General features: G+C 40.6%; 1 protein-coding gene across 15 annotated transcripts in view; it reads right to left on the bottom strand.

The window, feature by feature from the left end:
- STK33 (serine/threonine kinase 33) overlaps positions 1-23,422 on the bottom strand; it is a 130,031-nt gene that overhangs the window by 26,364 nt on the left and 80,245 nt on the right. For all 15 annotated transcript variants that reach the window (XM_045194357.2, XM_045194361.2, XM_045194355.2 and 12 more), the window contains 5 exons: positions 21,202-21,306; positions 15,935-16,073; positions 11,860-11,948; positions 10,013-10,097; positions 3,903-3,978 (listed from right to left, as the gene is read on the bottom strand). In XM_045194357.2, the coding sequence (XP_045050292.1) occupies positions 3,903-3,978; positions 10,013-10,097; positions 11,860-11,948; positions 15,935-16,073; positions 21,202-21,306 (494 nt within the window). The remainder of the gene's footprint in view (positions 1-3,902; positions 3,979-10,012; positions 10,098-11,859; positions 11,949-15,934; positions 16,074-21,201; positions 21,307-23,422) is intronic.

The following is a 23,422-nucleotide window of genomic DNA, read 5'->3' as shown; positions in this document are numbered from 1 at the left end:
GGAAAAAGGACACATGGACATCAGTATGGGGATTTCGGGGGGAGGGAGTATAAGGGGACTACATGGTAATGGAAAAAAATACAATAATTTTTTTTAAGAAGAAGCCATATGCATGACTCTACAGGAGCTGAGCAGGGCTGGTGAGGACAGAGCATCACGGACATCACTCATTCATAGAGCTTCCAAGATTCGGAGTCAACTCAATGGCATGTAACCCACACAGGAGGCGGTGGGTACCTCCTGCGTGTAGAAACAGAAGCGAAGGGGTTTTGCAAGATCAGTGCTAGGCTCTTATACTCGGCCCAGGGGTGTCCAACCCGCACCCAGCAGGCCGCTTGCAGCCCAGGACGGCTATGACTGCAGCCCAACGCAAAATCGTAAATTTACTTAAAACCTTTTTTGTGCTCATCAGCTTTCATTGGTGTTTGTGTATTTAATGTGTGGCCCAAGACAACTCTTCTTCCAGTGTGGCCCAGAGAGGCCAAAAGGTTGGACACCCCTGTCACTGAAACCTCCAGATCTGCAAACGACCCAAAGCTGTTCCAGGTGGAGAAACACGAAGCTTAACCATGGTTAAAATACAGGAAGGTGTGCACACAGTAACAGTTGCAGGTAGTAGAGGAGATACACTTACTGTGAGCAGGGGTAATGTAATGCCAAAGGCACATAAACTGAACTGAACTTCTGGGAAAATATACTGAGGTACCAGAGTCTAAATGACCATGTAAGAGTTTTATCCAGGGTAAAATACTGTACAAATGTTACTAAGACTAAACCAAGAATAACTCTGGAAACATCTATAGGCTCTGAGTCAAAGCTAAAAAAAATCCATTAAAATGATCACAACGCTTCAAAAACAGTATACAAAATGAAGAAGGTCTGGGTGAGAAAAATCAGGTGGGAAGATGTGACGCTTCGGTCTGAAAGGGCGAAAGCTGAGCAGACAGAATGACTGACATCAGCACAGCCATGAGCCGGGTGCAGGAACCCGAGCTTGCTTACACATTCCAGAATACAGTCGGCAGGATCTCTGAAAAGGAAAAACTGTGCTATGCTTAACGAAGAGCATGGCAAGCCCAAGCCTCAGCAGATAATCCAGGCCCAAACCACAAAAACATGCGTAAAGTCGAATTCAGTTCCTTGTAGCCCATTGTCAGCAAGTGCCAGCCATCGTCGTTACTGCCAACCCAGCCTTCTGGGAGCAACCCCGAACGTGAGCCCCAGACGTTCCCCCTGACAGCCAGACAGAAGTCGGACCTGGACTCCTCACAGAGCAACTCCGCCTGCCTACTCTTCGACTCTCAAGACTGCATTTCCCCATCTGATTGCTGAAAGAATAAAATGGCGCAATTCCATCATTCTTCCCAAATTCCGGTCTAATATGAACTGAAGTATAATGATCTCTAAGTCTCCTAACAGTTACATTTTTACTGACTTTTAGCTATATCTTTAAGTTCTTTAAAAATCTTTCCCACAAACATTTTTGAATAAGTCTAAATTTAATAAATATTTTGAATGAAAATGATGATGATGATTTTCCTAGGGAAAAAAAAGTGTTTTCGTCCTAGTAGTTTATCAAACGAGGCTGGACAATGTAGCTTTTTATTTACCAACAGGCCCTTCCTTGGTACAAGATGGATATTTACCAAATTGCTCCCCAAACTCTTATTTTAATACTTTTCAACTTCTCCAGCTCATTCTGACCCTCCTTTCTCTGATCTCACTTACCCCACTGCTATTTACTTTTAAAATGCAACTTTTAAAAAGCCAGAAAAGCTGTCTTATGGACAATGACTATCTATTGTAACAAGTATGGGCCAGCAAAAGCCCAGCTCATTGAGTCTGTTAATAACCAGCGACATGCACACGCACATTTACCAATTCCTTCGCTGCTCCTGCACAGCCTGACTAGCATGCAACTATAGCTTAAGGGCTACGTTTTTAAAATTCCACTTTTTTCCTGTCCTTTGCAATTTTACTTACACAAGAATGTATCTAATGGCTGGTCAATCAGCAGCATGTGAAATTTTATGACAGCAATTTTCTGCACATCCAGAAAAGTAAATCCAAGTCATGAAAAATGCCTCTTAATGCTTTCCTATTATTTTCTGCTGCATTCACAGGAATCAAAGTAGCAGAGGATATACCCATAAAGAGTATTTATGTTAATTTCACCTTGAGAAAGTACGTTATCATTGTCCAATTAAGTAGAGATAAATCAGAAGTAACTGATAAACAAGAACATAACCTCCGTGGAGGAGGTAATATGTTTGCACCCTCGGAGAAGGAAATTACCTGAGATCACTGGGCTTAGGCAGATTAATGAATAGGCACTGATTAGCTAAGTAAGAGTCTACTGTAAAGGAAAAAAGGTGTTATTTCTGATGACATGCAGCGATGCTCTGAAACGGAAAAATTAGAATGGAATCTTCAAGAAAGAGAAAAAAATTTAACATATTAATACACTAGCACTTTCCTTAACATCAAATTCAAAACTAAGAAGGCAGCAAACACGTGAATTATGTAATATTAGATGGCACATACATTTGATATGTGCTGTCTAGAAAGACTTAAGAGTATAAAACACTAAGTTAAAATGGTTATATATTTAATTAAAGACTAACGCTCGGAATTTTTACAATGATTCTAATTAACACAAAACAATGACCAAAACTGTCACTACATTTATACTTTATGTAATCTAAGCAGGTAATGCATGCTGACTACCTGGGTTACAGCTATAATCCCACCATCCGATTTCCACTGCCTGTGTATTCCACCCCACAAAACTACAAAAATGCAACTACTGTGATGTCAGTATTTAGAAATGATCTAGAAGAGAAAGTACACAGTGAAATCTTCAGTATGGCCGTGAAACAAATGTTGCATCAACATAAAAATGTTCACATTCATCAAGAGGCAGAACAATGGTCCCTAACTTTTCAGAACACCTCTAACAAAATTCACTTTAATTCAATTAACAAACAGATATTGCGCACTGACTACATTCCTACTATTGTACCAGATGCCAGGGATGCAAAGATGAGTAAGATGTCTGTCCCCCATGGAATTTAGAGCAAGGAAAATAGATATAATACACAAAATACAATAGTTGTATTACAGCATTATAATCCAGTTTTTAAAAGTGCTATGAGAACATGGAGAAGTGAACAATTAATTCTATCAAATTTAGACACATGCAAACCTCCCTGGTTAAATATTCTTATTTTATTACTTTGCTTTGCTTTTCAGTGTTACTGTTTTGCATGCATTTCTGTAGGCTGCTTTAAATCCTCCGGGAAAGTGTATGTAATGAACATAGTAGCTCTGCTGCGGCAGAGTAGGAATTTGCAAAATACAAGGTGTTAATATCCGACCTGGGTGCTTCCAGGAGAGAGGTTAGCAGAGAAGAAAGAACATTCTAGGCAGAAGGAACTGCATGAGCAAAGACCCAGAGGCATGCGATACAGGGACCCTGGGCTGAACCTCCGCCTGGCTAGTGCCCACTCGTCACACCTGTCTGTGCACGGGGCAGCTCAGGTGCCAGTTCCCAGGACAGCCCTCTACCTGATGGGCTCTTAGTAATCTCTTGACAAAATACAAAGAAGCTCGGTTTGTACCAAAGGATCAGGGAAGTCTTAGGGCAAGTTTTTCACTATGTTCACATCACACAGTGCATTGTAGCAGATCAACACAAAGCAAAACTGAAAGTTACGAATTTATGGTATTAAAAAATACCTAATGTAAGTACCTGACAACTAATAAGAGAGCTTTTAGACTGACCTCCCAATCGTTTTTTCAGTCACGTTTTAAAAACTATATTGTTTACTTTTAACTGAAAATCTACATGATTCTGTTAGAAAACATTCATTTTTCAACTGCACATTTAGCGAACTACTTACAAAATGTACATTATGACACCTATGCTCCAAATGTCACACTGCTGGCTATAGTCATGGGCATTGATGACTTCAGGGGCTGCCAAACAAGCAGAAATATAATAGTATTAATAATACAATAAATGACTTTTAAATGCTTAAACACAAAGCATGAAAAATGTGCTGATGTGCTGCAATGTATTCCCCCCCCAGGGAAAACGAGAACCCACGCAGGTGCCAAATGAATAATGTGCAGGCGTAACAACTGATGTCACTGCAGCCTCGCTCCTGTCATTTAGCTTCCAAAGGAACGGCGGCCCAGACCGTGTAGCCGAATGCGCGACTACTCTTCATCCTTTGGAATTGTTAAGAAATGATTTTGCAAAGATTGTGTAGTTATAGTAGAAGACAACAATACCTCAGTTCTTTTCCAGAAATAGAATTAAATACATGCCTTAAGTGGTTGTAATTTAAAGCAAGCGCAATATGTGGAAATCTGGATTCACTGAAAAACTAAGATAAATGGTTACAAATTACTTTAGTGAGATAATAACATCATAACACTCCTCTGACAGAATATGAATTATTTTCCTAAATGAGGAAACTGACGCGAAGAGCGAGCTCCTGCAACGTAACTGGATCAAACAGCCAACAGGCACAGTTCTCCCGCCTCTCCCACTCCGTGCTTCCTACTTTACAATGTGTTCACAACAGGGCTCCTTTAAACAATCTTTCCAAAGTAGAACTTTTTTTTCTTTTTAACTTTATAGTAGCACATTTTTTAATGATTAGATTTGTTATAATGCTGGCTTTTAAGAAAGTCACATATATTTCAGAAATAAGTCTATATAGCAAGGAATCAAATATCTTTAAGGAAAGAGGAAGAAAAGAACAGCTGCAAATATAAAAATGAAACACGTGCATAGATTTCATTAGAACTCTAGCAGGACAAACACTTTTGTACAGACTACAGTGCTTGTGAAGGTGATGTCGAGGGCCGTGTGAGACGGGTATGTAGGCATCTGACTCACTGTGCCAGTGAGGAGACTGCGGTTCAGACACGTTAAGTGATTCGCCTAAAGTTACGCAAGTGTTTACTTTTTTAAGATTTTATTTATTTACCTTTAGAGAGAGGCGAAGGGAGGGAGAAAAAGGGAGGGAAACATCCATGTGAGAGACAAACATCAATTGGTTGCCTCTCGTCCACTCCCCGACCAAGGACCGAACCCACAACCCAGGCATGTGCCCTGATGAGGAGCTGAACTGCCCACCTTTCACTTTGCTGGACGATGCTTCAACCAACTGAGCCACATGGGTCAGGGCAAAAGTGATTTTATTTTAGAAAATAGTTTCAATCTCCCTCACCTACACACACGCGCGCGCGCACACACACAACCTTTTATAACAACTAAAAGCAAGTGGAATTTCATTTCCTCTTCGTATTGTTAAAGGAGGTAAAAAGCAACAAAAAAGTTAAAAAGTAAATGAAAGAGAGAATGAATAAAGATGCTACTATAGATAATTTACAAACTAAATAATTCATCTCCAAATCATTGAAAATTAACTGATCAATATTTCCATTTAAGCAGCTACTTGTTTTCTTTAACTCTACTTACTCTTTAAATAGGGAATCATTAAAGTTCGAGTTGCTCTACGGCCGCATGTCTATGACTCTGGGTTCATGTTCCATGAAGAATCAGCATAGAGGTGGGACACGAACACACCGCAGGGGCCCAGTTTCCGTCCCTCACTCTTTGAGAGTCACCTTAATTACTAGGGGCAATTCTACTGTGCTGTCATCCCAGCTCTGAGAGAGAGGCACAGGCCGGGGATAACCGTGCCAAGGAGCCATTTAGAAAGTCAGCAAAGCTCTACAAACCATCTGTCTTCTCTCTTGTTCTCTTACTTGTTATCAGTGTAGACAACTAATAAGCAGGCATAAAACTCAGGATGCTTGGCTATATTTTCCCCACATAACTACAGACCAGATGTCTTTTGCCAACAGGAGGATATGAACAGAATCTAAAGTAGCCTTTTCCCAAGTAACAAGAAAACAATTTTGAAACCTTATGCATCAAGTAGGCCAAAAAACCCCCCCCAAAACAAAAATCAATGAACTCAGTATAATCCTCGGAAGGCAGGAAGGAAGGGAAAGAAAGGAAGAAAGAACGAACTACTAATATGTCTAAAATCATGACGTGGAATGGAAGGAAACAGACAAAAGAATACGTACTGCATGATTCAATGTGTACAAAGCTCCAGACAAACACCACTGAGCTTTGGTGACAGAAATCACTCACGGCTGCTGGGGTCTGCATGGGGGACTGACTGAGAGGCACACACAGAGACTGTCTGGAGTGGCAGAGGTGTTCTGTATCCCCACTGGCGTGGTGATTATACAAGTATATGCATTTCTCAAAACTTGTAGAATTTTACACTTAATATTTGTACATTTTATTGTACGTAAATTATATTTCAGTAGATTTTTAAAATAAATCTACTAAAAATACAAAACAAATTTCTCAAAGCCCTATCTTGATGAGAGAACTTTAAAAAATGTTCTCTCTTAGAAATCAAAAGCAGCAGCAAGAAAAATTAAATTAACAATATGGAAAGTTTAAATCACGAAGGTATCACATTTGATTTTATAAACACAACCATGGAAATTTTTACGCTCAACAAACCAGAAATATACATAAACTTCTAAATACCCAATGTAATGTTTATGGAAACAAATCATGTGTTCAATCATAAAGAAAATTCCTAAAAGTTGGTAATGCTTTAAGTCGCAATTGCCTACTAAAATGAAGAAAACCAGACTGAAAAACCAAAGGCAAGGATCACTAACACACATTCGCAGGAACGGCAAATACATCATAACCACCTACGAAATTCTGAAAGCACTTCTAAATAAATCTGGAACTAAAGAGGAAGACTAAAACCAAAGTCCTAGACTATTAAGAAATACTCTATATAATTTGGACACTGCATAAAGCAAAATAAGTGATAAAAGAATTACTCGGAGGAAAATATATAACCTCAAATGTATTTATTAGAAAATGAGAAGACTGAAAATAAACATTTAGCCTAGAAAGTTAAAAAATAAACCAAAAGAAAGTAGAAAAAGGAATTCAGAAAGATTAAAGCAGAAATTAATGAAAAAGCAAACTAAATAACATTAGAGTTGAGCCAGTTCTTTGAAATCCCAATAAACTGGCCTAACCATTAACAAATCTGATCAAGAAAAAAAAGGATTAATATATTAAAAGAGCTCATGTTGAGCACCAAGAACCAGGCACTGTGCTCATCACTGTACATACATTTTTGCATTTAATTCTCACACCAACCTGGGAAGATAGTATTATTACCATCCTAAATACATCCTCTCTCCTTCCCTTTGTATTTTTCTCCCTTAGCACTTCCCTCTAATATACCAGATATTTTACTTCTTCATCTTGTTTAATATTTCTGCCAACATGACATTTTGTTCACTATTTTAGTACCAATATCTGGCCCAGTGTCTGACACAAAGACCCTCAAAGATATTTTGATAAATGAGTGACATAATCCCTGTTCTGTGATGTAGAAACTGTGACAAAAGCAGCTGTTTGCCTGGGGCTAACAGACTGGAGGACTGAGCTGAAATCCCGAGTCAGCCAGGCAGTGTCAGAGGCCGTATCACCGACGCAACGCCAAACTGCCTTCTTAAAAAATGTTAGGGATCAGGAGGAGAATATAGCCACAAATACACAGGGGAATGTGAAAATTATAAGTGAATATATTTGCATATTTATGTCAATAAAATGTAAAATCTCAATGTAATAAACAATTTTCTAAAAAATTACAAAAATGACTCAAAAACATGTGAAAAATGTGAATAACCTAGAATAAATTGAAAATACAATAGAAACTGTATTCCCCAAAGAGTACCAGGACCAAAATATTTTAAGGGGAAATTTCATCAAACTAATGAATAAATAATTTCTACTTCTTAAATGGTTCATGAGCATATGAAGAGTGAAAATGTTTTATTTTTTTAAATGAGGCTAGAATAACCCTAACATCGAAAAAGACAATGGAATACTACTCGGCCATAAAAAAAGAAAAAATTTTTACCCTTTGCAACAGCATGGATGGACCTGGAGAACATTATGCTAAGTGAAATAAGCCAGTCAGAGAAAAACAAGTACCATATGACTTCACTTGTATGTGGAATCTCATGAACAAGCTGAGCTAACAAGCAAGATAGAGACAGACTCAGAGAGAGAGAGCAGGCTGACAGCTCTGAGTGGGAGAGGGCTGGGGGTGAAGGAATGGAGCAAAAAAGAACAAGGACTCACGGTCACGGAGAACAGTGTGTTGAGTGCAGGTGGGGAGGGTGTGGGTGGAGGTGGAATAGGGGGATAAATGGTAATGGCAAAAATACAATAAAAATTATGAAAATAAATAAATAAACAAATAAAATAAATGAGGCCAGCATAACACTAACATCAAAAAAGACAAGGGCAGCACAAAAGAAAGCAAACCACACTCACAGCTCGTCAACAAAGTGGCGACAAACTGAGTACGGCAGTGTATTAAACCAAGTGCAAGGACGATGGTTCAACATTTTAAAAAGCCATAGATGTCATCACTTTATTAACAAATTCAAAATACATGATTATCTCAATAGGTACAGATTTGAACAGACATGTCATCAGAGTAGATACATAAATGACTATTAAGTACAGGAAAAGATGCTCAACATCACTGGTCATTAGGGTAATGCAAGTTAAACCGCACTGAGATACTACTTCATACCCACTAGAATGGCTGTGGTTTAAAAAGGCAACACCAAGTGTCAGCCAGCGTGTGAAGAAACTGAAACCCTCACACCCTGCTAGTAGGAAGGTTAAATGTTACAGCTACTTTGGAAAATCATTTGGCAGTTACTTAAACATTTAAACATAAATAATATATGAGCCAGCAATTTCACTCCTAGGTAGCTACGCAAAGAAAATAAAACCATATATATTGTCCTGGCTGGTGTGGCTCATTGGATTGAGCACTGGCCTGCAGACTGAAAGGCTGCCAGTTTGATTCGCAGTCAGGGCACATGCCTGGGTTGAAGGCCAGGTCCCCCATTGGGAGCGTGCAAGAGGCAACCGATCTATGTTTCTCTCACATGTTTCTCTCCCTCTCTTTCTCCCTTTTTTCCCCTCTCTCTAAAAAATAAACAGAATCTTTTAAAAAAGAAAATAAAATCATAGGACCATATAAAAACTTGCACATGAATATTCATAACAGCATCATTCATAATAGCCCAAACAGGAAATAATCCCCACGTCCATCAGCTAACGAATGGATAGACAAAGTGTGGCATATCCGTGCGATGGAACACTGTGTGGCAACATAAAGGAAGGGACTGTGGATACACCCTCCAACAGCAATACACCTCCAAAACGGGATGCCGAGGGACAGAAACCAGACATAAAAGGCTACATATTGTACAGCTCCATTTACAGGGAATGTTCAGAAAAGGCAAATCTAGACAGACAAGAAGATGAGTGGTTACCTGGGACTGGGACGGGCATGAGACTGAGTATAAACAGGCATGAGGCAACTTTTGGGGGTGGGAGTTTTCTACACTGGGCTGTGGTGAGGTTGCACAACTTTGTGAGGGTATGAGAAATCACTGAGTGGCGCATCTTTCATGGCATTTAAATTATAGTTTAGCAAAGCTGCTAAAATCACATTTAGAAAAACAGGAAATTGTTCTTTTACAAATATATTTAATCAGTATTCTTCATGAAAAACCATTTGATGACAATGAAATTGAATAAAAAATGAAAGAAGCAAAAGACATGATTTTAGCATGAATTAACAAAAACAATAATTAAGCTTGGGGTATGATTCCTTGAGAGAAATAAACAACTTTAAGAAGAGCCCAGAGAAACAATAAACACTACAATTTTTGAAGATAAAAACTATGAGAAAAACACTAAGACAACTGAAATTATTTGACCTTAAAAGAAAAAGTAGTTTGCTCGGGGCCACGAAGTCTTGAGGGCAAAAGCAAATTGCTCACATTTTAGTCCACATCGCTTGCTCTACATTTTAATACTGGATGCATCATTCCAGGCCTGGTAACTTACCCATATACATGGGAGTCCCACACGTGGTCTGCAGCATGGCTTCGCTCCCGCCATGCTTCTTCACCGCCAAGCCAAAGTCAGTCACCTGCAGGAAGAAACTCAGTCACCGGTCTTCCTGCCCCAGAGTCCCCTCATTCTGAAGGCAGGATTTCATCATTGCATTTAACTCAAGGATCTGGGAGGATGGAAGGGCTTTACTTTTATTACTAACAAGGACCCTGCTTCTCCTCCCCACCTTCCCCTCACAGTGAAGAGAAACTTGGTAAAGAGAAGCTTGGCTTCTCGAATCTTGAGAAAACACCCAGGATGCTGATTGTTCATTCCTTGTAATTAAATTCACCAGTTCAACATAGGAAGTAGCATCTTGTGAGAAGGCTTTTATTCTTTTTTCAAGTAAAAGTTATTTTTAAGAAGTTCTTTCACTGTAAAATACATTCTGGCCCTATTATGTTTATTACCTACTTTTCGACACTCAAGCTGTGTCCCAGTTTAAAGCACTGTTGTAAGTGCAAACCACTATCCTTTCCAGCACTCGAAGAAACCCCCCCTTTTTGTAATTATTTTAAAAACACTACCACTGGTAAACACTATCTTTTCTTTATTATTTCCTTTGTCTTCTGGAGTGTCCTAATTAGAACAATGACTACGCTATTAAAAACGACAAGAAGTGACAGGAAAAATGCAGGACGACTACAGACGCCCTGGAGCCCTGCTGCTGCGGCTGCAGTCTCTCCGCTCAGTTCTCAGGCCTGGTCATTAAACATTTGACTATTAAATATTCAGTGTGTGCCCTTGGTCTTATCTCCCAAGCTGGAACTGCCTTGGGCTGAGAGCAGAAACGCAGGCACATTTATTGATCCCACAACCAAAGACAGGCTGTCAATCCACAGACACCGAATGCGAAGTTTCTTATGGAGTAAGAAAAAGTTCCTGTCGACATGTGGGATCGTTCTCCTTGGAAACAGAGCAATCCACTTCCCCAGGAGTTTTCACAATTTTCCCACTTGAAGTACCAGGAGACTATCTTTCTCCACAGAAAATCTATACTGTTTTTCAAATCAAATCAAATCAAATAAACAAAAGGTTTCACGATCCAATTCAGTTCTTTGGAGAGAATTTAGTCCTTCATTCACCGAATATTCATTGAGCACATACTATGTTTCAGGCATTACTCCAAGTGCCAACAGTGAATGGGACAGACATGACTCCTGCCTGCACGGAGTTTACAATGGGAATACTCAAGAGCGTTTACCCAGGTGAAACAAGCATGCTGTTAAACCGACTTGTGTCACGGGAATTTACCAACCGCAGCAGAGCGAGCTATCCACAGACATATTATTCCTAAATGAACACATTCATGTTTTGAGAGCAGGCACTAGTAAATGCTAAGTAATAAATAATGTATCTATCATTTATTTGAAATTAAGGAACACTTAATTTGAATAAAATCTTCAAGAATAAATACTTGGCACATTAATTTTGCTTAGGATATAAATATTAATACCCAGGAAAATTTTCAGTGAGAAATACAGACCTTAGCATTTAGTATCAAAGGCATAATTTTTAAATTAATTAGCATTCAGAGCATCTGTTTGCTTGCTATTAACTAATGATTTAGAACTATCCAAATGAATATGTACTTAAAAAAATTCAACTTCACCACTTAAGCTGCAAAATGATTCCTGTCAGTTACAACCTCTTTTGCGAATTTTTTATTGTTTTAGCACGAGTCACTTATTTTCTGGCTGCTCAAAGCTTCTAAAACATATCTGAAAAAGGATGTGCTTTGCTACTTTGCTATCAAACTGTTTATAGGCGAATATTTACCACCATTTCTACTATCTTACCTTTATGTTTAAGTTCATTTCATTGTTAGCATCAATAAAGCTGCTTTTAACCATTATGTTTTCCAGTTTTAGATCTCTATGTACTATATCTACCAAAAAAATAAACAACAAATGAAATGAAATGAAAAATGGAAAAATAATTAGAGGGGACACAAGTACAACAAAGAAATACATTTGATCAGTTAATGTCCACCACAGAAATACTTGAGGCGGGCCGAGCATAATTCTGCTCTGTTCCACTCCCTTCTATTCGGATCCCTGTCTCCACACTTCTAACCTTAAGGAGCCAGGTCTTTTTGACTCCCTCATCTCTCCCCATTCCCCTGCCACCCCACCTGCTGCCGCTCCTCACACCAAGTGGCCTGGTGAGTGTGGAAGAGGACCCTGTCCAAGGTCAGGGGTTCCCAGGAAGAGGGAGACAACTGTAGCTACAAGCCCGGTGAGGTTTCCTGTATCTGTAGATCTTCAAAGAGAGAATCACTTCTTTCCTTCTTTGCATGTGTTATTGCTGATATAAACATTTAACATACTGCCACTTGGCTAAATGTATACAGACTACACTTACTTCAGTATATTTTTCTATAACATCAGCATACACTTTACTACTCTTCATGAGTTAAAATAAAAAACAAACAAAAACCCTTGAGACACAAAATCTCCAGGTGCATATGTTGGACCTCAGGTGGGGTTTCTATGTACAGGCAGATAATCACGTACCAAGCACTTCCTTTGCAAATAACTGGTTTGCTTCATATCCATAGCAATCATTTCTCCAGGCTTAAAAGGTTATATGTACAATGGCTGGAAAAATGTAGTTGAAGGAGCCCTGGACTGGCAATTATACCTAACCATTTAGAGTTTCCTTACACAGTGCCCGGCCTATATTTGGGGGATTTTTATTGTTTCTATTGCTCCACTTATCTCTTCTTACATAAATACCACATAGTTTTAATTAATATATTTTTACCATACCTTTTGTTTCTCGGCAGGGCAAGTGTCCCTGCTGCCTCCGTTACTCTCCTTTTTCATTGGTTTCTTTGCTATTCTAACCCATTTGAGAATAATTTTATCAAATTCCATGAAAAATTCTGGTAAGATTTTTGTTTTGAATTATTGTAAATTTGTACCTTAATGTGGGAAAATTGACTTTAGCACAATATTAAGCTTTGGGTTTCCCACCCTTGCAGAGAAGGTTGCCTTCTGCCTGGAAAGCCCCTTTTCCATCTGAATCAGTGTCCCTGCGCTCCCGTCCGCCGCCTCTGTGAATTCTCCTCTGCCTTTCCACTTCGGATGAAGCTCTTACACACCTATGCTCCACTTCCTATGTCTCTCTGCTAGAGAAAGTGTCATGTTGAACTGTAATTTGTTTCTATAGTCCCCCACCAGCCTGAATCTCTTGAGGGGAAGGGGCCTTGTCTTTGAATCTTTGTTATTCCAGGGCTAACTTCAATGCAGTAGACACTCAGGGAGTACCTGCTGAAGGAACCCCTGGGTTCCAGAACCTACTCTGCCACACCTACCCATGTCACTTCACCTCTCTAGAACAAAGTTCTTTCTCTTCTATAAAATGAAGCGTTTCTAAAATCACAGGTAAGCCAACTAACCTTGAAAAAAGGGGCGGTGGGGAGCATGAGGAAAAGCAACGGGAACTCCAAAGAACAGTAAAACAACTAGAATAATAGACTAATTTTTAAATGTGGATTTTAAAGTAGTGAAGCTATGCTGCATGGCACTACAATGCTGGATACATGTCATTACACATTGGTCAAAACCCACAGAATGTACAGAGTGATCCCAATGTCAAGTATGAAGTTTGGGTGCTAATGATGCATCAGTGTAGGTTCACCAATTATAAAAATGTCCCACCGTGTTGGGGGGGGTGTTGTTAATGGGGGAGGCTGTGCATGTACTGGCAGGGGTACAGGGATTCCCCACTATTCAAAAGTTCACTTTACACTACTTCACCTTTAAAAAAAACCTACATTAGTATCTGTTTTCTCTAACCAATAGATATCCCAAAAGGATTTTTGCTTTTATGAAAAAATGCAAAAAACAAAAATAGAGTTCAACATTTGTTTTGAGCCTTTATAAAGGCAACCCATAGCCCGAGCAGCATACAGTGTGAGTGGCACCACCTAGCTCCTTTCCTGGGAACTACACTCAGCATCTCAGCATCTAGTTGCCATAGTTTTGAACTGTGTCTGTGAACATCTGTGCTTTATCTCGATTTATTTTGTGCATTCATTAGCAAGATGTGTCCTAAGGTATCAGAAAAGCCTAAGAGAGCTCATGCTTACTGTAAAACTAGACGTAATTAAGCACTGTGATGGTAGTGATTGAAATAAAGATATTATGCATGCACTGAATTTGCTTGTGTCCGCCATTTGCATTATTTACACACAGAGATAAACAACCTTGAAGGCTGCCGAAGTTACTATTGGTTCTGCTAGTCCCTCCATGGTGTCTTCTTAGCCAATATCCAGTAATGGATAAAATGGAAAGTCTACTGCTTGAGCAGACTGACGGCTATACAAAACCTGGTATTTATTTACCACGCCATTCCTGTTCTTACTGCATGTTAGTGGTACTTGGTATTAGATATATGGTAGGTTATTTTTGGGTCTGGGAACACTCAAAAACTTTTCCATATGAATTAATGGTGACTTTTTGCTTTATGCCATTTCAGCTTATAAAAGGTATCATAGGAACATTCTACTTTCAGAGAGTGGGGAAATTTGTATGAGAAATCTGTGTAACTTCTGTTGAATTTTGCTTTGCGCCTAAAATAGCTCTAAAAAACTAAAAAAAAAATTCTGAAAGCCCTGATTGGTGTGACTCGGTGGGGCATTGTCCCACAAAGCAAACGTTTTCAGATTCGACTCCCTGTTGGGCACTTGTCTGGGTTGCAGCTTCAGTCCCAGGATTAGGCGAGAGGCAACTGATCAATGTTTCTCTCTCACATCAATGTTTCTCTCCCTTTCTTCCTCCCTCCTTCCCTTCTCTCTAAAAATAAATTAAAAAAATCTTTTAAAAGTATTCCAAGAATATATAATTTTAAAATTATTAATATGAGGTCTGTCCAGAAAAAGTCCAGCCATTGTTAATACAACAAGAATGGTTTTGAGTGACACTGATGTAACCTGGCAGCCAAGGAGAGTGGACTGGAATGCACATGTGTGAACAATGACGACTTCACTGTACTAGTCAGTGGGGGCAGCAGACACCGTTCAGTGAGCACGTGTACTATGTGGCCGTTGCATTCAAAAATGACTGAGCAACTAGAGCAAGGAATCTGCAACAAATTTTGCATGAAGCTTGAACATTCCTCTGCAAAAACTATTTGGATGATTCAGAAGGTCCCAGGTATGGGCAACTGGTGATTGGCAGCTTCATCACAACAATGCGCCCACTTATCACATCTCATGCAGTTTTTTTGTGAAACATCAAATCACCCAGGTGACTCAGCCCCCTACAGCCCAGACTGGGCACGCTGCAACTTCTGGCTTTTCCAAAAACTAAAAGCACCTTTGAAGGGGATGAGACTTCAGGCTGTTGGTGAGGTTCAGGAAAATATGACAGGGCAGCTGATGGAGACTGGGAAGAATGTGTGAGGTCCCAAGGTGCCTACTTTGAAGGGGACTGAGGCACCACTGTCCTATGTACAATGTTTCTCATATCTTGTATTTTCCTCCATAAATGTCTCTATTTTTCATATTACCTGGTTGGATACTTTCTGGACAGACCTCATATATAAATGTTTTTAGAAATTTCACTTATTGATTGGTCTACTTTTGATTTGATAATAATAGCTGCTTTTCAAATGGTTGAATAGAAATGTTCAGAACTTCATCCTTATCCATGGACAATGTAATTGTGCACCTGCCTTGCTTCTAATTAAAGTAAGTTTTAAAGGAAAATGTCTTTTTTAAAAAAGCAAAAACTTGTTAATGTTTGAATAAAATCTTCCCTACTGGCTGGCACTCTTTCTGTGACTGTGACCCCTTCCTACAGTTGCCCTTGAACACAAGTGGTATCTGCATCCACGGGGTCGTGGCCGGGAGGGCCCTCCTCTTACCGTTGTTGTGCAGATACGCTATCGCTGATGCAAGGCTTTGAATGATCCACCTCGTCTCATTCTCTGAGAAGTGCCCTTTCTTACTCAGGATTTCTTTGAGTTCTCCATCCTCACAGAGCTCCATCACAAGGTACATTTTCTGGCATTGTGTATTTTAAAAGAGAGAGAGAGAGAGAGAGCTAATTATATAGGCGGGGATCTTAAACATGTTATATATTACATATACAGTAAAACAGTGTTCACAACTTTCATCACCAACCTACTAACTGAAAAATATTTATCATCTGTCACGCACAAGACTCCGTGCAGGACACCAGAGGGACACGGAAGGGTAAGACACAGTCTTTACAACTTCGGAATCAGGTGATGAGTGTTAACAGAAGAGGCATGCTCCAAATGCCATGAGATTACAGAGGAGGGAGTGTCTGCCTGAAGAACGCCCCCTGAGGAGGTGACATCACAGGCAGGTCTGGATGACTGAATGGCAATGTAGGCGTAGAGAACGTGGACAAGAATAGGCAGAACACGTGGTATTCGCAAAGATCACAAACCTTGGAATGGCACTGGCTGTTAAAAGAATGACGGATATCTCAGTGTTAATGGTGTAGCAGGCAGTGAGGCAGGAGCAAAGTAGGAACGACAGGCCAGGTATGTATGGAAGGTGACTGGGGCAGAAAGCCTCAGGTGCCTAGCAACGGGCAGCTATAGGGTGGGACCCCATCCCCAGGGTGCCCTTTCCTCCCCTAGCACATCACTGGTCATGCAGTTTAGACCTCTTGACCTTTCATATCACTAGCCATTGGTTTGGACCCTCCCCTGGCCTCTCCTTCCCTGGCATGCCACTGGTCATGTGGCAAACCCCCTCGGAGAAGGAACCAGGGGCAGAGAACAGCCCCACACAACTCCCACCCAAACTCTTGCACAATTTCTCCCTTAAGTCTTAAGCCCTCAGAACAATGAGGTTCTGACTGCATCGGATAATTTTAGGTCCAAAGCCTTAGGTCTGCTGACCAGAGTCAGAGTTTTGGTCAAACTAATAACATGTAGGCCTCAGTTTTGTTTCAACTCCAGGTCCAGAAAAGCAGCAAAACCAGAGAAGTGATGCCCTGACCGACATCAGGACCCACTGCTACGACTAATGACCACTGCCCTGTCACCACCCAATCAATAAGAGACCAGGACTCTGAAAGAGCACACCTGGAAAGCTGCTGAATATTCCCTTGAGATCCCCCCCAGGACCTCCCCTAAGACCCCCGCCTTTAGAAAGGGGATAAAAACCCTCGGGACAGAGGACCCAGCCAGTGCTCGCTCTCTCCCTGGAGCACTCCCTCACCTTCCCACCCCTTCTTCCCCCAGGCTCTCTCTCTCCTGAGCTCCAAGGGCCCGTCCTTTTGCCTCTATGACTTGTTTCCTGGGCCCACACAGCCCAGCTGGCTCACCTTTTCTACTGCTGTGACTCTCTAAATATAGTTTCTATTATAATTTGAATCTTGGTTTTGAGTTCTTTCTTCAAAACTCAAGTACCAAGGTGGCTGAACCGAGGTCTGGTTACATTCTGGTGCCATTTTGCCACTAACAATAGCATTGGGAGTTTGGCAGGGCACAAGAGAGGACACTGGTGGCGAGGGGTGAGGCCAGAAAGGACAGGTTGGTGCCAGGCTGTAAAGAGTCTTGGATATCACACAAAGGAGTTTACAACTTTTTCCCATGTGCAGTAAGGAGCTACTGAAGATCTTTAAGCTGGTATATCGATTTTGCATTTCTAAATGAACACTCTAACAGTAAAGTGGAGCAGCGCTCAGCCAGCTTTTTCTGTAAAGGCCAGACAATAAACACTTTAAGCTTCGTGGGCCATACAATCTCTCTTATAACTACTCAACTCCACTTTTACAGCATAAAAGCGATCATAAACAATACAACGAAACTTTATTTATGGGCTTTGAAATTTTAGTTTCATATAGTCTTCACGTCATGAAATCTTACTCTTTGAAATTTCTTTCAACCATTTAAAAATGTAAAAAAAAAACCACTTAGCTTATAGGCAGTACAAAGACAGGCAGCACACCAGATGTGGCTCGCACACTGTGGTGTGCCGACCTGTTCACAGAGGGTAGGTAAGAGGCACGGAAGAGGGACCAGAAGGGGAAGAAGAAAAAAATGTGGGACTTCATGAGTAACTGGCCATACGTGGTAGAAGCCGCAGAAAAGCCGCCTACCCCATGTGCGCTGTCTCTGTTGGCGTGTACTGAGATCACTTTAGGTGTGACAACTGTCCAGTCGTCTACCAAGTCAGAAAGATTCACGGTCACCTGAAACGCAAGTCTTTTTCACACCTGTTGCATTCAGTCACCGAATACCTTCTCCATCTCCATTCCACTCTGTGCTGCAAGATTTTTGTTGTTTTCAACATTTGGGGGTCTGATTCTATTCTACAATCTCTGTGAATGCAATGTCTGTGTTCAGTCAGCAAGCATGAGAACAGGAAGAGAAGATTAACACTTTTTATAGTCAACATTCTGATTTGCTAAACCTCAGAATGCCTTAGAATTTCAAAAGTAACTATTCTGCAAAGTCTAACACAAATAAGCTTTTGAACAAGGGCACATCTTTTTCTACTGACAGCACTGCAGAGATCACTGGTACACGGAATGGTAGAAGGAACAGTTATGTTAGCTGTGCTTACAGTATACACTGAAGTCAATTTTAAGTATGTACAGTGATAAGTTATGGCAATAAAAGGTTTTTGAAAGGCTTTTTATAATTATTGAAATCATTGTGTAAATGTGGAGAACGTTTGGACTCACAAGATACCATAACACAGTCGAGTTGGATGGTCAGTGCTCATACCATGGCCTAACCCATCGGGCAGCGACTTCCAGTAATTCTAAAGACGGCTTCGGCAGAAGGTCTAGGCATTTATGTGAGTTGGGGAGTGCGGGGAGGCAGATCTGACCTACAGGAATCAAGGGCTAGCTGTACATAAAACGACAATCACAGATAATGGTTTCCTTTGCCTTCAAACTATTCTAGAACCAGACTTACTTTCTCTCCTGAAACAACTTGAGAAACAGACAAAATACACAAAACAACCACTTTCAGACATTGGACATCAAGCAGCAGAGGGCAGTGCTCCGGAGAGAGGGGAAACACATGAAGCAAGCCCACGATTATCCCCGCTTGCTGGCTGGAGGGAGTTTCCGGGCCACGGAGCGGGGATTGGTAATCTAGGTAGAGCCCAGTGGTCTCCATGAATTGAGGACACGGAGCTGGGAGTCCGGAAAGGCTGAGACAACTGAAGTTCACAGAGCAGAGTACCAAAGAGGAGAAAGCTGTACACAGAGAGAGCTCCAGAGACTTGCGGAGGATCACCCTCAGGTCCTCAGCAGAACACCAATCAGCACATGTGTATGAAGAAACACCAGGGGCTAGGAAAAGAACCGTGCAGAAGGAACCAAGGGAACAATGACTGGAACTGACACATGGCCAGACAGAGTCTGCATTCCCATTAGCCAGAGTGGAAAATTCACAATTCTGGGGCTTCGGTACAGTTCTCTGAATGGTCTTTCTTCATCAGTAGGAAAAAAATTAGCCTAAGACCCAAGGTTGCTCTGCTGTCACCTAACAAAGCTTAAAGGAAGCTTCAAAAGTATCGGACTGTTTCCCAGTAACTTAACTGTGTCCTGCAATAAAGCTAAAATACAATTATAAAAATATAAAAATACCCAGCATCAATAAAAAATTAACAGACATATAAAGACGCAGGAAAATATAAGCTGTGATAAAGGAAAAGAAAATCAATAAAACTGAACTAGAAATGACACAAATGATAGAATTATAGAAAAGGATATTAAAAGTTATCGTGACTATATTTAAGAAAGAGGAGGAAATACTGACCCAAATCGAATTTCCGCTGGAAAAGGTAAACACACATACAATGCTACAGAAGAAGAGATGACTGAATCGGAAAACGTCACGACAGAAACTATGCTAAATGAAAGGACAGAAAAAAGACTCAAAAAATCAATAAAGCATCAGTAAGCTGTGGACGATACTAAGAAATCCAACGTGTACTGGGAGTCCCCAAAATGGGAGATGGCAAAACAATATTTAAAGGTATAACGGACAGAAATTTCCTGAACTTGATGAAAGTCATGAACTCACAGATCCAAGAGGCTCCATGATCCCCAAGCATAAGAAAGATGAAGAAAACCACACCAAGGCATGACCTAATCAGATAGGTTGCCTAAAACTGGTAATTAAAGAGCAAAATTATTCTGAGAATATATGAGGATAAAGAAGTCACAACTTTAAGACTGAGAGTAGAGAAGACCTTCAGCATCATCGCCACATACTGTTCCCATAAAGGGTAACTGTGGTCTTCCTTGGTTACTAAGCACTCCTAATGAATCGAGCATAATGCATAACCCAAACTGACTGTTACTGCCTTAGAGACTGACAAAGGAAACAATAGCTACCATTTAAGGAGACAGACACTTTATATCCATTTTCCCATTTAATCACTCAACAATTAAATGAGGTCGGTACTATTATTAAATCCATTTTACAGATGAGGAAACTGAGGTATAGAGAGGTGGAATAACTTGTCATGGTCTCATAGTTAATAATGGGACCGGAATTCAAGTACACAGGCCCCAGAGCCCACATGTCTAATCACTACTTTGCCTCCAAGCGGAGGAACACCAGAGCCCACGGGCACTGACAGTCTAGAGGCAGAACGGCACAGGCCCAGCCTTCAGAACAACTCTACATAAAAATGACATGCATTCAAAGAAAATAATGATAACATCTAGGGAAAGAATGAAGATTAAACATGTTGACAAGACACAGATGACAAAATATCTTCTACGTAGTGCCAAATATACCCATGCTGACTTTACTATAAAGCTAACCTTGCAAAATCATGACAATATTCCGAGAGATGACAATGGAGAAACCAAGGACCAGAGCAAAAGTAAAGCCATCTGTAAGGAAGTTCTACTCACTGCTGGGCTGTGTATGAAGTTGTTTCAGTTTTAAACATTCGCTTTCAACATGCCACCCAAAACCAAAGCCATCAATCTAATCATCAGACACCTAATTATACAATCAATAATAAAAGTCCTCCAGAACACTCTCATCAATCTTCACTGACAAACTCACGCCAAGGACATGAGCAACTGTGCCCCAAAGGGATTGCTTCGGAAGGAAATGATGTTCATTTTGTAATAATAACAACTTTCAAAATGCAGCACCTGCTAAAGCATTACCTTGGGCGTCTCAAACACTTGTTCCAGATGTATGATGTGCTCATGCTTCACAATTTTTAGGATGTTCACCTCCCTTTCGAGCAACTTCACAGCAGAGCTTCCAGCCTTAAATAATGAGGAAGCACAGATTCCATATACAGATGTCCCTACTACACACCGCAAAATAAAATTTAGTTATTCTTGTATTTTTCTACATTTTCTCAGAAGTGCCTTTTTCAAAAGATAACACGCAACTTATTTCCATAATAATATTAAGTTGTGCCCCTTCCTTCCTTTCTCCGATTTTACATATAATTTTGCTCAAACCACATCTGTTTGTTGGCCTGTTCCTGTAAGTTAGCTACAGTACGGTCTCTGTCACCTCACTAAAACTATTCCAATTTTTAATACATTTTTTGGTATTTCCTTCAGAATCATGTTGATCCTTTGATGTTACAATAACAAAAACAAAATTTACTCTCCAAGGATAGCAACTGGAGAAGATAAAAACAAAGTGTTTTTCTGTTTTGTTGTTGTTTTGCTTTGATTACATACATCAAAGGAAACAATAGGAAGTGAGATTCTACACTTAGCCCTGTATTATATCACTTCCTGGTCCCTGGGCTTCAAAAACTAACTGAGAGAGAGAAATCGAGATCTTGCTTTCCAACCAAACCTAACTCCTACTTCATCTCCTTACAAGTAGCCCTCAACCACACCTGACAGCAAAAGGTGAAGGCAGCCACACCGGGCACAAGGCTTCCAATCAGGGTGTAGGTCATTGAGTTTCTATTAATACAGTGTCATCTCAGAAATTTTAGGACTTTTCCCCCCTCACCACCACCACTGCCCCCACCCCAGTCATCACCCCTATTGAATCCAAATGACCATCATTATTTGCAAATAAGCATTGTCCTCAAGCACATAAAACATCTCTGAAAGGGATAACAAAGATGTTTAGCCTTTCCTGCTTCCTCACACCTTCCCCACACACCAGCACCCCCCACCCCCACGCTTAGGAGAGTACCTAATAGTTCTGAAAGGACTGCAATGGGATCGATCATAAGGCAATCTTTACCTAAGTTAAAATTTTACCTAGGGCTATCCCTGCTTCCAATTAACTTTACCCTTTAACCAAACTTCCCACCTACTATGCCCCACCCACGTAGGATGGAAGTCACATTTTACGGTTATCCGAATGGGGGCTGAGGAAAATAGTAACTGTGAGGGGTGAATTTCTGTCTAGACTAGATACGGAAAGTTACCACAATTTCTCCTACAATCCACCTCAACTCTGTTCCTACCTCCCACCCCAAACAGCCTGACCCTAAACCCCAACCCTACCTGATGCCCAAGGGGCAAAGGGAGTAATATTCCGTGTAGCGCCACGGCTTTAAAATTCTGAAGATTTCCAGAAAAGCCTCTGGATCTCCCTTTATTAAGATTTAGAAGTTACTTTATTAATCTTCAGGAGAAATGGTATGCAATTTGTTATCATTTGTTTTAAAGAATACATTTAAAAACCTACTACCTCATTTCCTAATTGCAGTATTTATCATCACAAAGCTAAGGAAAAAACATCGTAATTTTTGCCCCAGGAACAGAAATTCTTAAAAAGCTGATGAAATGATCAGGTGTGAAACCTGAGGACTTAGACTCTCCCTTGAAGATAAGCCCAGCCATTCTCCAGCCCAGGGGAAACCCGGTGAGGAATACAGTGGGTACAAGAAAAGTGTAGAGCAGATAGCTGGGGAAAAGGCAATTCAAACTAAAAGAGCATGTAGGATGAATACACAGAAGAAACTAACACTGAGGAAACGGGGACTCAACGGGAAGGAGAGAACCATGGAAAAGTAGAGCAGAACCACATCAGGAGAGAGTCCCAGGACTCATTTCTGGCTGAGACACTTACAGCCAATAGCCCTACATTTATACACACGGATAATCAGAGCCTATCTTCAACTCACTCTGGCATAAACTTTGCCTATATTTGGTTGTATTGACTATGTTAGTTATCCTTACATTTGTTTTTTCTAGATACACTTATCCACCTGAGTTTAAGAACTGGTCCCTTCCCAGAAGGCTTGAGAAATGCCTACAGACCCTGGGGAAGAACCCAGACCCAGCCTGCAAGGTCAGACGCAGGTGTGTTAGTGTAAAGAACTGCACTGCCCCCCCCCACCCTGCACTGTCCTCCACCCTGCACTGCCCCCCCACCCTGCACTGCCCTCTCCACCCTGCA

The sequence above is a fragment of the Desmodus rotundus genome, chromosome 5, assembly GCF_022682495.2.
Source record: "Desmodus rotundus isolate HL8 chromosome 5, HLdesRot8A.1, whole genome shotgun sequence".
In the NCBI taxonomy this organism is placed as follows: Eukaryota; Metazoa; Chordata; class Mammalia; order Chiroptera; family Phyllostomidae; genus Desmodus; species Desmodus rotundus.
Note: the sequence above shows the minus strand (reverse complement) of the source record. Positions and strands in the feature narration are given on the sequence as shown.